The 14733-nt window shown below is 42.6% G+C and overlaps 1 protein-coding gene across 1 annotated transcript in view; it reads left to right on the top strand.

Annotated features, from left to right (window-relative positions):
- The window catches only part of LOC126336235 (juvenile hormone esterase-like), an 80667-nt gene extending 66216 nt beyond the window's left edge, over positions 1–14451 (top strand). The window contains exons 8-10 of the mRNA XM_049999725.1: positions 3945–4098; positions 11022–11157; positions 14048–14451. Of these exons, the coding sequence (XP_049855682.1) occupies positions 3945–4098; positions 11022–11157; positions 14048–14276 (519 nt within the window). The 3' untranslated portion in view covers positions 14277–14451. The remainder of the gene's footprint in view (positions 1–3944; positions 4099–11021; positions 11158–14047) is intronic.
- The last annotated feature ends 282 nt before the right edge of the window (positions 14452–14733 follow it).

Genomic DNA, 14733 nt, shown 5'->3' with positions numbered 1-14733 from the left:
TTCTAAATATGAGTGTGTTGTCTATTATTGTCATAATTCATACCACTTTCAGGTCATTTGACCATATCTTCGGCTGCTTTCCACTGACCAGTTCAGGAAATAGGGGTAACTTCGCATAAACACTACGATGATGTAATTGTGATGTGCTGTTTTACTCCTTTAACACGCTTACCCCAAAAGTCTCTAGTCTTTGGCTGTATGATTAAAAGTGGGTCTAAAAGTAGTGTGGCAAAAACAGTAGTTGGTTTCTGCTGTTGCGGTGTTATTCGACAACTCTCATATAGTGAAGTCACCACTTATGCATCTCTTCACGCAAAGAAAAAAGCCAACTCGAACACATCGAGTGACGCAGCGCAGTATTTGAGACGCTAGTCTCGCAGGCAGTAGATCTGTGCATCAATTCTTCCTCCTTCCATTTTCGAGTAAACACATCAAATTAAAATTATACTGTCCCTATCAGTTTACACACAACTGCCCCTTTACGAAGCATAGGAGGTAACACAATTGTCACCCCTAGGAGACTCCACTCTAATACTGTGCATTATCACCCCTTGATAGCGGCCTTGATTCGGCGAGGAAGAAAATTCACAAGTTTCTTCAGGTCTGCTATTGAAAGCTGAATCGACTCGTTGATGATTAGATCCCAGACAACAACCTAAATTCTGGAGATGCTGCTTGCTACGCTTCGCCCCACCTTTCAAATAGTGCCAGGCATATTTTATGTCCCGTTCCATTGCTACCCCCAATGGTGTGGTTGATGGCTGACAATGTCGTGTTCCCAAAGGAGTGGTCTCGCCTAAAAACTCAATTAAATTAGCCGTGCCACTGATAACCTACAACCGAAAACAACATGAGGATTCGTTCCCGAAGTTGTGACAATACTCCATCCTAACTTAATCAGGATCGGTAGTTGGAGAGTGAAATACCATGGAAAGCAGAACCACTTGGTGTTGATATTTATTATAAAAACAACTCTCAAAGAAAATTATGCAGATTGAACGAGTATAGACATAGATCTTTAGCTTCTATGGGTTAATCTCAATGTGGGATGGGCAAGGCATCGAAGCCTTCAGTCGAGGTCTTGGTCCAGTTTTCAGGACAAAAACACAATAGTCGCTAGAACTGAAGTTACGAAATCCTCCATCCCGACTGACAATAGAGAGCCCTGCGGTCAATGAAGTGGAACTTAACACATATACAGTTAAATATTCCCTATCTGTCGAGCGATGGTGCGTATACCGATTTCAGTAGTGGGAAGAGCAATTCAGCAGAGTCGATTTGCTCGGTGTTTCCCGCGGTTTTTCAGAAGAAGTACGTTGCGTAGCTAAAGATTCTGACTGCACAGATGATGCGCCAATAGGCTCCCAGGTTATGTAGAATGCCAGACACGAGTGAAGAATTACGCTTTCACATAAGCCAGGAGCAGAGATACGATTCAAGTGTGCGGTCGCAGTGAAGCACTTCGTAATGGCTGTCTTCACAAAGAAGCAAAGGTTCGTTTCTCTTTTCACGGAGCGACGAATGATGACGTTCCTAGTGGTGAAACTAGCACTTTCTTATCAAAACGTGAGTCAGTACACTAACGCCCTGCCAGCAGTTTCTCAAAACGCTGTATAGCGGGTGTGTCCTATCGACACCTGCCAGAGTCTTTTCGCCGAATCAGTGCCCACTTTACAGCAAACATCACCTCGTTAGCGTGAACTCTCCTTAGCCGGACGCTGTGGACGAGCGCTTCTAGGCGCTTCAGTCCAGAACCGCGTGATGGCTACGGTCGCAGGTTCGAATCCTGCCTCGGGCATGGATGTGTGTGATGTCCTATGGTTAGTTAGGTTTAAGCAGTTCTAAGTCTAGGAGACTGATGACCTCAGATGTTAAGTCCCATAGTGCTTAGAGGCATTTCAGCCATTTGAAATCTACTTGCGGACAATCACTACGCCAATTACAAACCGAATACCTCCCTCTCTGTGAGTCACGAAGCTGTCAGTCAGCCGTCTTTAGCTCATACTCAGTTCGTTAGTATTTTCTAAAACAACGTGTGCCTCCCCCCCCCCCCCCCCCTCTATCTACAATGCAGCCAACCAGATGCGTTGCTATGTCTCGTGCCGGGAGTATACCTTGGCGACAGCCATTCCTCGTGCATTCCTCAGTGCTAAAAAGCACTGGTGGTGGTGCTTGTAAGATGATATCTCAAAGATCTTATGCTACCAAGTATCAACTAATAAATGATTAATATTTCGGCAAGCCCATCTAAAATGCTATCCCATACTAAGAAAATTAAATAGCAAGTATCAAAATGATTCATGTCAGGTAGCAAAATCTCGCCGTCCTACACAAACAAAGTGCGATAGGGCGCCTAGGTTTTTTTGTAATACCAGGAACGTTTCCTTGCAGCCCTGTGAACACGGCCTGATGTCATCTTAGAAGACGAGAATCTCCACTGCACATTGATCATGAGGATGTAGAGGAGGCAACAACATTTGTTCACCGAGGATGTTTCAGTAAACATCGAGGTTCGTGTTCGCACTATCCTCTAGAATCGACGTGCGAAAAACCTCTTGCAGCAGTCAGTGCACTTGACGCTCTGAATCCACTGAAGAGACTCGTCCTACCACACAAAGTCAAACCAGTCAGAGCCTGATCAATTCCTGTTTTGTTTGGTCCACTGACGACGCACTGCTTCGTGTGCCTCTGTAAGCCTTTTGTGAGACGCCCTATTCATATACACTGTATGGAGTTCTTTTCATAATGTTCGTTAGAAAATGTTTCAGTTGGACCTACAATCACTGGCAGCATCAGCTGCTGTCAGTCTTAAAGATATTATCAGTGAGCAGAATTGGTAATCGTCACTAAACCGTATCCGTTACGAACCTCAATACGCCAGCTGTCGTCACGCCAGCCCTGTTTAGCTGCCAGTGGTAGACACGTTAGACAGTCCATGCTGATGAACCAACAAAGTATAACTTTGTGCAGTGTTACCATGGGCACGTCCAAACACGATAGCTCGTTTCTGTCACGCGTCCATCCCATAGAAATAAACAGCACTTACACACCACATCAATAACATGATGTTCGTAAGCTGTCACATGGCCACCTGGTACGTTCTCCGCACCATCTACACCGTTCCAAACCGGTAAATATGCTCACTAACAATTTGTCTGTAGACTGGCAATGGCAAGGAAATCGTTTCTGAAGAAGAGAAATTTGTTAACATAGTTTTAAGTGTTAGGAAGTCGTTTCTGAAAGTATTTGTATGGAGTGTAGCCTTGATGGAAGTGAAACATGGACGATAACTAGTTTGGACAAGAAGAGAATAGAAGCTTTCGAAATGTGGTGCTACAGAAGAATGCTGAAGATTAGATGGGTAGATCACATAACTAATGAGGAGGTATTGAATATAATTGGGGAGAAGAGGAATTTGTGGTACAACTTGACAAAAAGAAGGGACCGGTTGATAGGACATGTTTTGAGGCATCAAGGGATCACAAATTTAGCATTGGAGGGCTGTGTGGAGGGAAAAATCGCAGAGGGAGACCAATAGATGAATACACTAAGCTGATTCAGAAGGATGTAGGTTGCAGTAAGTACTGGGAGATGAAGAAGCTTGCACAGGCTAGATTAGCATGGAGAGCTGCATCAAACCAGTCTCAGGACTGAAGACCACAACAACAACAACAACAATTTGTCCTTTCAGCTTACGTTTCTACTGGTTTACTTTGATCTCTCCTATTGAATACCAAGACTGTCCGTTTCACAAGTTGCAGACTGTATTCCAAACAGTCTTTCTCAAAGCTAGTCCACCCTTCTATAATACCCTTGATGCCGACGGTACAGTATACTCTAACCTAACTTCTTTCTTTCAAATATTGCAAAGTTTATTTATTTCTAGAAAATTGATGGAATACGACAGTAAGACACACCTACACGACAAATTTCCTTTTCTACAGCTTCGAGGAGATCTGATGTTTGGATACCCAGCATGGACAGCAGCCAGAATTCACTCGTCTGTACCTGCCGCTCAGCCCGTATACTTCTACCACTTCGATGTCCTAACAACACTCAACCGAGCCAGAAAAATGGTAGTTGCGGAAAACGTCACAGGTAAGTACTGTGTCACTCCTAAAACTTGCAATGATCTTAACTAACATACAGAATAAGTCTAAATGCCATTTTATTTCCAAGACATTAAGAATTTGTAACTCAAGAGTAATCGTTATTAGGTACAACAGCAGCATCACAAAAATTTTTGAAACTTCTGAAAGATGTACGCTCGTGAGCAGTTGAACTAGCAGTATTTTCGGAGAAACAGAGTGAACACTTCTTTCGCCGTGGTGAATGGAGCAGTCCCTTCTGTCACGTGACTGCAGCACCGGCCGTCCTTCTAAGCGCCGTTGCCGCATCAGTAGAGCGCAGAGTAAGCAAGACGCAAGATATCATTGAATTTGAGGACGAACATATCGTGCCTGCCGCATGACACACCCCTATTTTATGCCTCGCGCAGCTATCCTGCTTTTCACGTGCTACGTGACTTCCTCGATGCGGCGCCAGATTGATTACCATGGACAACTACTCGTTGTTACACGATAAGTCATACAAATCTAAAGGCTTTAAATTCAACTAAATATTCAGGAAATATAATTACGAATAACTTCAACAGGAACTCTCTCATAGACAATACTGTGGGTTGTGTAAACCAAAACACCGATTTATTGGCAGAACACTCAGAAAATGCAACAGGGCTACTAAACACACTCCCCACACTACGATGGACTATTGCTTTGCCTGTGGGTTCTACATCAAACTGGGGTCAAAAACTCTCTTAATTTTGCACGGAGACGTGTCAAGCCACCCACTTTTGACGTTTGTGACGATCCATCACTTACACAGGACTATATTCAAGTCGCGTACCCCATTCAAACTCAAGTATAAATATTAATTCATGGTTGATTTTATTAACAGGTTGCATGTTGTTGTTCACCTTGTATGTCACTGCTGAGAGGTGTAAGCTCGCAGTTTGGTTAGTAAGTAAATCATGTGTTCCTTGCGAAGACAGATTTATTCTATACTCTAGTGTAACTTCTGTGGCACGCGGGTAAATGTGAGTTTCCTGTTCATATGATAAGCATAGGATCAGGCCCTGAAAGCAGAGGCCTTACTCACAAAATTCCGAGATCCAGCGTACCATAACGAATCAAACCACTGCAGTAGAGCAGGGAATGTAGAAGGAGGAGGATTCGATTTATGCGTCTGGTGACTGATGATACTCTCATGTAAGTGAAATTAATTGATAAACAACTAATATGGTTGAATAATTTATCTCTTGCACGGACTATGCAGATTTCTTTTCCAGCTTGTAGGAGAGCGTCGACTCCTACATTTTCACTTATAGTGGCCGTATCTTGCAAGGAAAGGCTACTTCTCGCTAGCATCGTTACAGAACACACTACTAACTTAAATATGTTATTGAAACACAAATATCAGAAGTTTAGTAAGGAGTTTAGGAAAGAATACGTCGGTCGACTACGAGAACCATATTCATTGTTTTTACTTTACCATATAGGTGTGGGGAAAGGATGCTCTAGATATGAATGAACCAATACAAAGGAGCGCACACGTACATTCCAGAGAGACCCTAGTTAAGGTCCATTGCTTTACCGCAGCTGGTCACTCACTTCAAGAAAGGCATAATCCCAGTTGGGCGTTTCGCCCTTTTAAACGTCTGCGGATTCCGTCGCAGAACTGCCGCCCTTACCGTAACTTTACCGTTTGCTCATATAGATGTGCTATCAATATCGCTCTTCATATGACGATAGTATAAGTGGAGGACGGTTTTGTGGGGTGACTAGCTGCTCTGGCAGTTTGAAATTAATAAATTGGACTGAACGATTACTTTTGATATTGAAGCTATAATTTTTCAAAGAGAGGACGCGACATGTTCTTGCGTGTCCGTTTTACGAAGTGCCATGCTGTCATCTCTCGCAGTGACCCCAGAGCTAAAACTAGAGAAAGTCAGGTTCACAAAGACGGCCATCTTCCATCCCCCGTGGCTTCTGCTAAAGGAATGGAGAAAAGTTATTTCAGTAGCCTACGTAGACACGCACCGAATGGCGCAGTATATACGTAGATGTAGAAAACTTTTTACACCCATCCTGACATGACCGCTCTTCAGGTAACCGCGACATGGGGGTCAGTCAGAGCTGAACGCAATGTTGTCATAATATACTTCGTGCCATTTATGATGGACGTTACTCAAATAATTAAAAGCATAGAACAAAAATTTGATGCGTAAGATATAGCACTGGTGCCGTCTAACACTGGCTCTAGCTTTATCAGTGGTGGTGGTAAGTTCCTTTATGTCCAAACTGCTGAGGTCATCGTTCCCTAGGCTTACACACTACTTAATCTAACTAAAAGACAACACACACACGCGTAGCTGAGGGAGGACTGGAACCTCTGACGGAGGGATCCGTGCGACCCGTGGTAAGGCGCCTCAGGCCTCATTTTTCAGAGACATACAGTTTCTTCGAGAATGCCATATCCAAATAAAGCCACTCATTTATTATTAAATCCCGTAGATGTACTAAATTCCTGAGGTATTTACTTTTGGGCGGTGTAGCGTGCGAGTCGAGATGCCATACGGTGGCTGACAAGGGACCCACCAGAAACGCCTGTCATGAGCTTTCATGAGCCTCATGTATGTGTGTCTTGCAAAGATGCCATACGGTGGCTGACAAGGGAACCACCAGAATTGCTAATCTTGGACTTTCATGAGCCTTATGTTTGTGTCTCCTGTACCTGTAACGACAGTCGTGTTTCGACCAGTCGACCGTAGCGCAGAGGCTAAGATTGACGGCTACCATTCCGGCGGCACTGATTCATATCCTGCCTGTGAACCCTTATTCAGTTTCATCGTATGTAATATAACTAAATGGTATACGTCATCCTAATTATTCAAAACAAGTCATTTCCATAACAAATTAGTCGTAATAGCAAACTTTATTCTAATATTGTTTCCATTTGTTACAGAACAGATTCAAGAATCGTCTTGCTGGTCATCTCTTGCATAGCTTGCTCTGCTAGAACATAATTACCATTGGTGTTTTTCGCTGAAACAACCGATTCACAAATTCGTAGAACGTCACGCACAGTTAATGAGAGCTACTGCCCTGCCGACACACCGGTTTTTCAGAAGCGATATCGGTAAGATAGTTCGCCTGAATTCGAAAACGATTGTTCTATCTTAGATCAAATTCGACACGAACCACGCCTATTTGATCACTCCTGTGAAGTCGGATGCACAAAATTGATGCAGAATTAAAGTATGTATTTTTTATGGATTCCTCGCCCGGAGCTATTTTTCTATTAGTCTTTGGCAATTTTGAATGCTTGTCGTGAAAATTTAAAATTGCCTACAAAATTCGCAGATTTGACCATGTGGAACACATTTGGATAGGATAATTTTTACAGTGGGAGCGTATGATTTTCTGTCGTGTGCAAAGATGTACTCTATCTGTCCTTCCACGAATCACCACTGTGAGGAAATTTTTGTTTTCTCACGTACAGAAGAATGATAGACTTCAAAAAATCTTCGTACAGCACTTTCGTGAAGTTCCCTGATTTCGTGAAGGTGACAGTTACATTCTTTAAATTTATGAGTCAACTCGCAAACTCTGTTTGAACAATGAGACAAATTTTTTGGATGGTTCTTGCATTAGTGGAAGAACGTCAGGCAGTGTCCTTCCTGATGCAGTTACTTTAAGCTCTGCTATGAGCGAATAGCTAAATTTGTTTAAATCCTTTTTCTACGCAGGGACGGTTTTCGCTCCTTGTTCTGCAAGATATCTAATGTGCATCGGTAGCTACTGGCAGCCGGTTTCATCGATATCAGTTACATAACTGAAGTCAAAATTAGGTATCAGTTCTTTCATCCATATCTGGAATCGCCCGCCCAGCTGCTAATATCTCGTCCGTCGTTGTGAACTCCTTAGAGCTGTACAAATATTAGGAAAGGAAAACGCATTTGGAGAAAGTGATCGGTAATGATTGATTTATTAAAGAAATTACTCAAAATGTACAAACGTGTGTAAAATCTTATGCGACTTAACTGCTAAGGTCATCAGTCCCTAAGTTTACACACTACTTAACCTAAATTATCCTAAGGACAAACACACACACCCATGCCCGAGGGAGGAGTCGAACCTCCGCCGGGACCAGCCCCACAGTCCAACCCCAGAGCGCACCGCTAATCCCTCGCGGTTAATGAAATAACTACGCTGAAAATAATTATTACAATAACTCTGCGTAACATATACTATTTAATGATTTTCTTTACGATTAGTTTGCAGAAGTAGTGCTTAGATGGAATTTGTACGTATACTGCAAGCTGCCGCTGCGATAGGCTTGCTTTGTTGACATGTTACTAACGTTATAGTTGTAGGAGATACGCATAAAAATTCAAAACAAATAATCTCGGAAGCCACTGAGTCCAACTTTACCAGGGATTATGGTGGCGATAGGACATATTATGGAAGCAATGAGACCTTAGTAGATCGCTGGAGGGAGCTGGAACCAAATCTGCACTCACAAGTCACCTAATTCCCGTAAATTCCGGGGAGCGTTCAGAGACGTTTAGTGTTCTATCGGGTTCAAAACTGGCGAGCTGCGGGGCCAGCACATCAACGGAGCTCCGTCACACTCCTGGCCCTGTAACATGGCACATTATCCTATTGAAAAGTCCGGCTGCTGTAGGGAAACATGATCTTAATGAAGGAGCGTACGTTGTCTGCAACCAGTATAAGATACTCCTGGGCCGTCATGGTATCTTGCACGAGCTCCACTGGCCCCACGGATATCTAACTGAGGATTCTGAAGGGCGTAACGGAGAAGCTGCCAGCCTGTCTCCGTCCCGTAGTACAGTTTTCAAGCAGCTCCCGTAGAAGACGACGAATTCGCGCCCTCCCGTCGGCGTGATGAAGAAGGTATCGGAATTCATCAGACCATGCAACGGTCTGCCACAGTGCCAAGGTGCAATGTTGATAGTCATGTAGACATTTCAGGCTCAGTTGCCGATACCGTGGTATTAGCAATGGTACATACACATCATTTTTTGCTGCAGAGGGCCATCGTTAGGAGTTTTGCCCAGCATTAAAGCCTGGTAATAGTTCCGCCACAGTTCGCTGCCGATATTCTTTTACCCTCCTGACCAGCCTTCAACGTTCGACATCTGTAGCCAGGAGTAGCCATTGAATCTCAATACGTCAGGACGCGGTTTCACCCTGGTTTCGCCACGTGTTTAAGGCACTCACCGCAGCACTTACCGAACACCCGATACGTCGTGCAGCTTCACAAATGCTCGTTACGAGCCACCAGGCCATCACAATTTGCCACGGTCGAAGTCAGATAGATTGCACGCCTTCCCCTATCTACACACGGGCAGCATGCTCACTGATGCCACAAGCACCGTGTGTGTCTGACTAGCAGTCATTCCTCTTCAGGTAATGCTGCTATCGCCTGGACGGGTTAATATCAGTAGTATGTCGGAGGTCATAATGTTCTGGCTGATCAATGTACGTCTCGATTTATGTTAAAGACAGCCTGAATGAATGGATACACCGGCCGTGGTGGCCGAGTGGTTCTAGAAGCTTCAGTCCGGAACCACGCTGCTGCTACGGTCGCAGGTTCTAGTCCTGCCTCGGGCATGGATGTGTGTGATGTCCTTAAGTTAGTTAGGTTAAAGTAGTTCTTAGTCTAGGCGACTGAAGACCTCAGATGTTAAGTCCCATAGTGATTAGAGCCATTTGAACCATTTGCGTGGATCCAAATCATGGAACGGAAAATAAACCCTTAGAACCGCAGTCACCTCCGGCTTGAAGTACAGTTTGCACACACTTCGTGTTAAGCGACACATTAGGCCACTGGTGTACTTGGCTTATGTATCGATTGATAACAGGCTAAATCGCTAATCGTCGGACCACATTACACTCCTCCATTCAGTTGCTATGTTCATTCAGAAGTTGCTTGAACTGACCTATGTTCATCAACAGCTCCAATTCCTATCCGATTTTAAAATGACTGTCATAGAAAAGGCGTTGCAGTCTTCCACAGTCCTTGTCAGTTAGGATATTTTTCAGTATCATAGTTCACGCTGTGTGGCACAGCAGTAAATGAAAACTAATTTCTATAATTCGTTGGATAGTATGCGTTTATATATCAACGAATCAGGCAATCTGGTTGACGCTGTGGTCAGAGGCACATTCAAACACGATAGCTCCTTTTTTTTATTTAGGGATTCGTAGACATCGACTGTCTTACCTAACGGAATGGCCCACACTGCGTGTTATGGGTACAAGCAGAGGTCTGTTGATGACTGAGGACAGCGTACTGAACAACATTAAGTCAGTAGTTACTTCATAAGCAGAAAAATAGTTACAACTGTTATGAGTAGCCTGTTTCTAGATTGGGTAGTACCTCCAAGTATATATAGCTCAAGCAAGCCATTAATGTTTACTTTCCGTTGGGTGGAAGGTTAGGTACTGAAGCGTGGATGCATGGACGCAAAACGGTGTATCTATAGTGACAGGTGCAGTCACTTTGCAACTTTACAATGCAGTTAGGACAGTACTTTTCAACACTCCCTTGTAAGTACATACTGTACCTTACGGTTGCCAAACCAATTTAAATAAGATTATTTACTCATAGAAGCTGAAAGTCGACATTGACTATTTTATGATAAATAAACCATAATCCAACAAACTGTTTCGAAATTTGTAATTTGAGCATACCAAACAAAAAATTTCTACGGTAGGTATCCGACAATTATGTTCTGTAACATTGGAGACACAACGAGATGCAATTTTAAAATCGGGGCAGCTTTGTACAGTGATCAGTTGCACGCAATATGCTTGTGTTCAGTTACAGTCTCCATTTAATCAGGAATGGCTATTTTGTAACACTGAAATGGAAAATTTTACTTATTGGTACTATTCACTAATTTATCGAGGTAACATGTTCACTGTCTGACGCAGGCGTTGCCCACGCAGATGAAATACCGTACCTGTTCACTTCTGAGGCCGGTAAGGAAGACGAGATACCATCAGATTCTGTCGAGGCGAAGACCATCGCAAGACTGACCCGATTGTGGACAAACTTCGCTAAAACAGGGTAAGTACGCGGATATATAGACCACAAGGTCGTAAACGCTTGCGCGAACAAATGGCGCGAAGATCAGTAGATGCCACTTCATTAATCGCTTCATACAACTCTTTGTGCATCTTTTTTGTGTCAACAGAAATGTCAAGCCTTATGTGTAATTATTTACAAATATCTTACTGTGTTGCAGTAAGTAATAAGCTACTATCCACTTCCGAGCAAAAGAGCTCTATCTCACATTCCTGTAAACAATATAAACAGTTGAAATGTAGCAACAAAACTGGAGCTTAAGTGCTGAGAGCTACTTGCGCACTAAACGAGGTGTCTCAGCAACTGATTGCTCAACGGAAGAAGGATGAACACAGATAATGCTATGAACCCAATGACGTCTCTCACGACGCGACATGAGGGCCGTGTACAGTGAGGCAAGGAAACAAATGTGTGCGTTTCAGATTCCTCCCTTGCGACAAATGTTCTAAAATATGGTTCTTCTTTTTTTAAGCTTGCCTGTAAGCTAAATTTTTAATGTATTGTGGTAATGCAATACTTCAAATCTTTTCAATTATTTCGTATCAGTAGTAATAATTTAAATACTATCTATTTCTATGAATAACGGTATTATTAAGTGACTTTGTATGCCATTCCGAATCAATTTATGACTCCAAAAAGAATGATTCATCTGCAGAATTCTTCTTCTGTGTGTGTTTCCGTACGTTCTCCTCTTGCGGAATGTGGCAATGTGGACAGCACAAACTTCCATTCCGCGTTTTCCTTCTTTAATATCACTGTCCCATTCCTATTCTTGAGCAAGTGGTCGTTATTTCCCTGCTAGTGTAAATTTTCTTTCATTTTTGTTGTATCTTTCATGCAAAGTCAGTTGCGCTACACTCAATGAAGCGTGTAAATGACGCAGATGAAGTAAAAGAAATATCAGAGAAAACTGGTCGGAAATGCTGAATCGACAATGTAATGAAAGTTGGGGCCAGCCTATGACACCAACTTAGATTTTCTGTCTTTCGTGTGGCTTCGCCTTTAACCATTATACGGTCTGAGCACGTCTCCAGACATGACTCAAACTTTCACTGTCGCTCTCAATTCCGCCTATTACTACTACTTCCGAAACACATGTTCTAACAACAGTACAGCCAGAGGAACGGATAACAAGGTGAATGTCACATTATTCTGCTTTAGGGATGTGCGTTAATTTAATTACAACCACTGAAATGAAAGTCATTGCACTTACTCGTAATTGATTTACACCTCATTGATACTAGTGGATTTAATTCGTTTGATGTATATCCACTGGCTGGCATGTTCTATGGCACTACATCACATCTGTTCCTTCTGGCGGTCCTAATGCTTAATGAAGAACATACGATTGTCTGTTACGAAGTAATGACCTAGAGTATCACTGGCAATTAAATTCTTTCAGGTCTGGAGCATTGTCTTAAAGTCCATTTGTTTAAAGTGAATCATATAAAGCCTGGATAACAGGAGTGGAGATCCAGTCTGACATTACTTTTCCCCAGTCAGAGGCATTAATTTCATACAATGCCTTTATTTAAATCGTCAACTCACAGATTCAAAAATTTATTCTCAAATAATCATTTCATATTTTTGAGCCACAGTAATGTAGTAACGTTTGAATGATATTTTCGCCATTTGACTGTACAAACGTTTTTGTTTTATATTAATATCAAGATTTCGGCATTGAACCATTATCAGGTACAGCAATGCTGGCTATAATTCTGTGATAAGTGAAGTCAGTTCTATTTAACGGGGTGTCTCCGCGTAATTTTGCACTTATCTACAAGCTGAGCACGCAGTTCAGTAGAACTAGACGATGACTTCACTTCTTGAAGAACTATACCCAACGCTATCGTACTTGATATTGGCTCAAGGGAGCCAACGGCCTGGCCGCAGCGGTGAAACCGGTTTCCCGTAGATCACCCAAGTTAAGCGCTGTCTGGCTAGCACTTAGATGGGTGACCATCCTATCTGCCGGGCGCTGTTGGCAAGCGGGTAGTGCACTCAGCCCTTGTGGCGCGAAGTGAGAGGCTACATGACTGAGAAGTAGCGGCTCCGGTCTCGTAAACTGACATACGGTCGGGATAGCGGTATGCTGACCACGTGCCCCTCCATATCCGGATCCAGTGTGAGCTGAGGATGACACAGTGGCCTCCCGGTACGGTTGGGCCTTCCAAGGCCTGTTTGGACAGAGTTTAGTTAAGTTTTTTAATGGCTCAAGGCCGAAATCATGATAGTTATATGAAATTAAAAAGTTTGCACAATAAAATGGCGGAAACATCATTATTGTTAAATGGTCACATCCTTACGAAAGACAGCACTTATTATTGAGGTTTCTTAGCAAAGAATTGCATCACGTTCGTTTAATGGATAGCTATGCTGATTATAATCTCACAGTTGCTACGAAGAAATATTTTCTTTTCAAAACCTCGATAAAAACGTTTCTGTACCGGCTATGTTGTTATTTCGTTGCTTCATTGTTAGGTACAGAGACTCGACGTAATTTGTAAATGATAAAACAGTTATAAATATCACCTTAGGGTGTCAAATTCCTTACAGAAGTTGAACTTTAGTGCATCATGCAAAACGTTAAGTTATAGCCAGTTTCGGCCTGATGCCACTCGAAATTTTTAAATACAATTCACGCCTTACCGAGACAAGTACGCTGTACATTGCCCACTGTCCGAAATTGACCTGTAATATACTATATTACATGATGTAGTAAAGGTCGTGTTGAATAAATAATTTAGCAACCTACGGTGGATCAAAACGTCTGATGATGTAAACTGTCTTTGTAACCCGGAAATTCATCGAGACTGGAGGATGCTAATGACAAACGCTTAAGTCCCAAACTGATTGTGTAATTCTTCTGCAGGAATCCCACACCCGACCATCACGATCCGCTCTTCGCCGTGACGTGGCCTCCCTTCAGCAGCGAGGACTGCAGCTACTTGGACATCACCAACGACGGCCTGAAAGTGAAGAAGGACCTAATGAAGGACCGGATGCTTTTCTGGGATAAGATATACGGATCCTCAGTCACCACATCGCCAGTCTTACACCAAGAGTTGTACACGAAAATTAAAAAAGCCACAATATTTTAAGAGTAGGCCTGATAATTTGTAGCGGTTATCACCATTGTAGTACTGTATTTTCTTCATGTGGCCGAAGTTTACTCACGTTCACAAACTTTATAAGCTCATAATATTTTTACCTGTACACATTCTCATGATAAATTGTGCTAATGGTGAAATTACAGAAAATAGAACGAAAAGCACACTCTTCAGATGTTTCTATAGCTCCATTCCATCCTAAGCGCTTTATGTCGGTAATCCAATACAGAGTGACATGTAATTTGCATCTCTTCAGACACTAAAAAGGCGATTCAGAATTAACATTTGTGTTGTGATACGATTTCTGCAAGAGTAGCAGAGTTACGACAAGAACTCATTGACTGTTTCTCATTCACTCACAAAATGGTGGAAAAAGTAAAAATTTTCCCTGTAAATAGATAAATTAAAGAAGTTACCAACAATTTCAGGAAGGAGTTTACACTATTGA

The sequence above is a fragment of the Schistocerca gregaria genome, chromosome 2, assembly GCF_023897955.1.
Source record: "Schistocerca gregaria isolate iqSchGreg1 chromosome 2, iqSchGreg1.2, whole genome shotgun sequence".
NCBI lineage: Eukaryota > Metazoa > Arthropoda > Insecta > Orthoptera > Acrididae > Schistocerca > Schistocerca gregaria.
The sequence above is the reverse complement of the archived record's forward strand: the minus strand, read 5'-3'. Positions and strand labels throughout refer to the sequence as shown.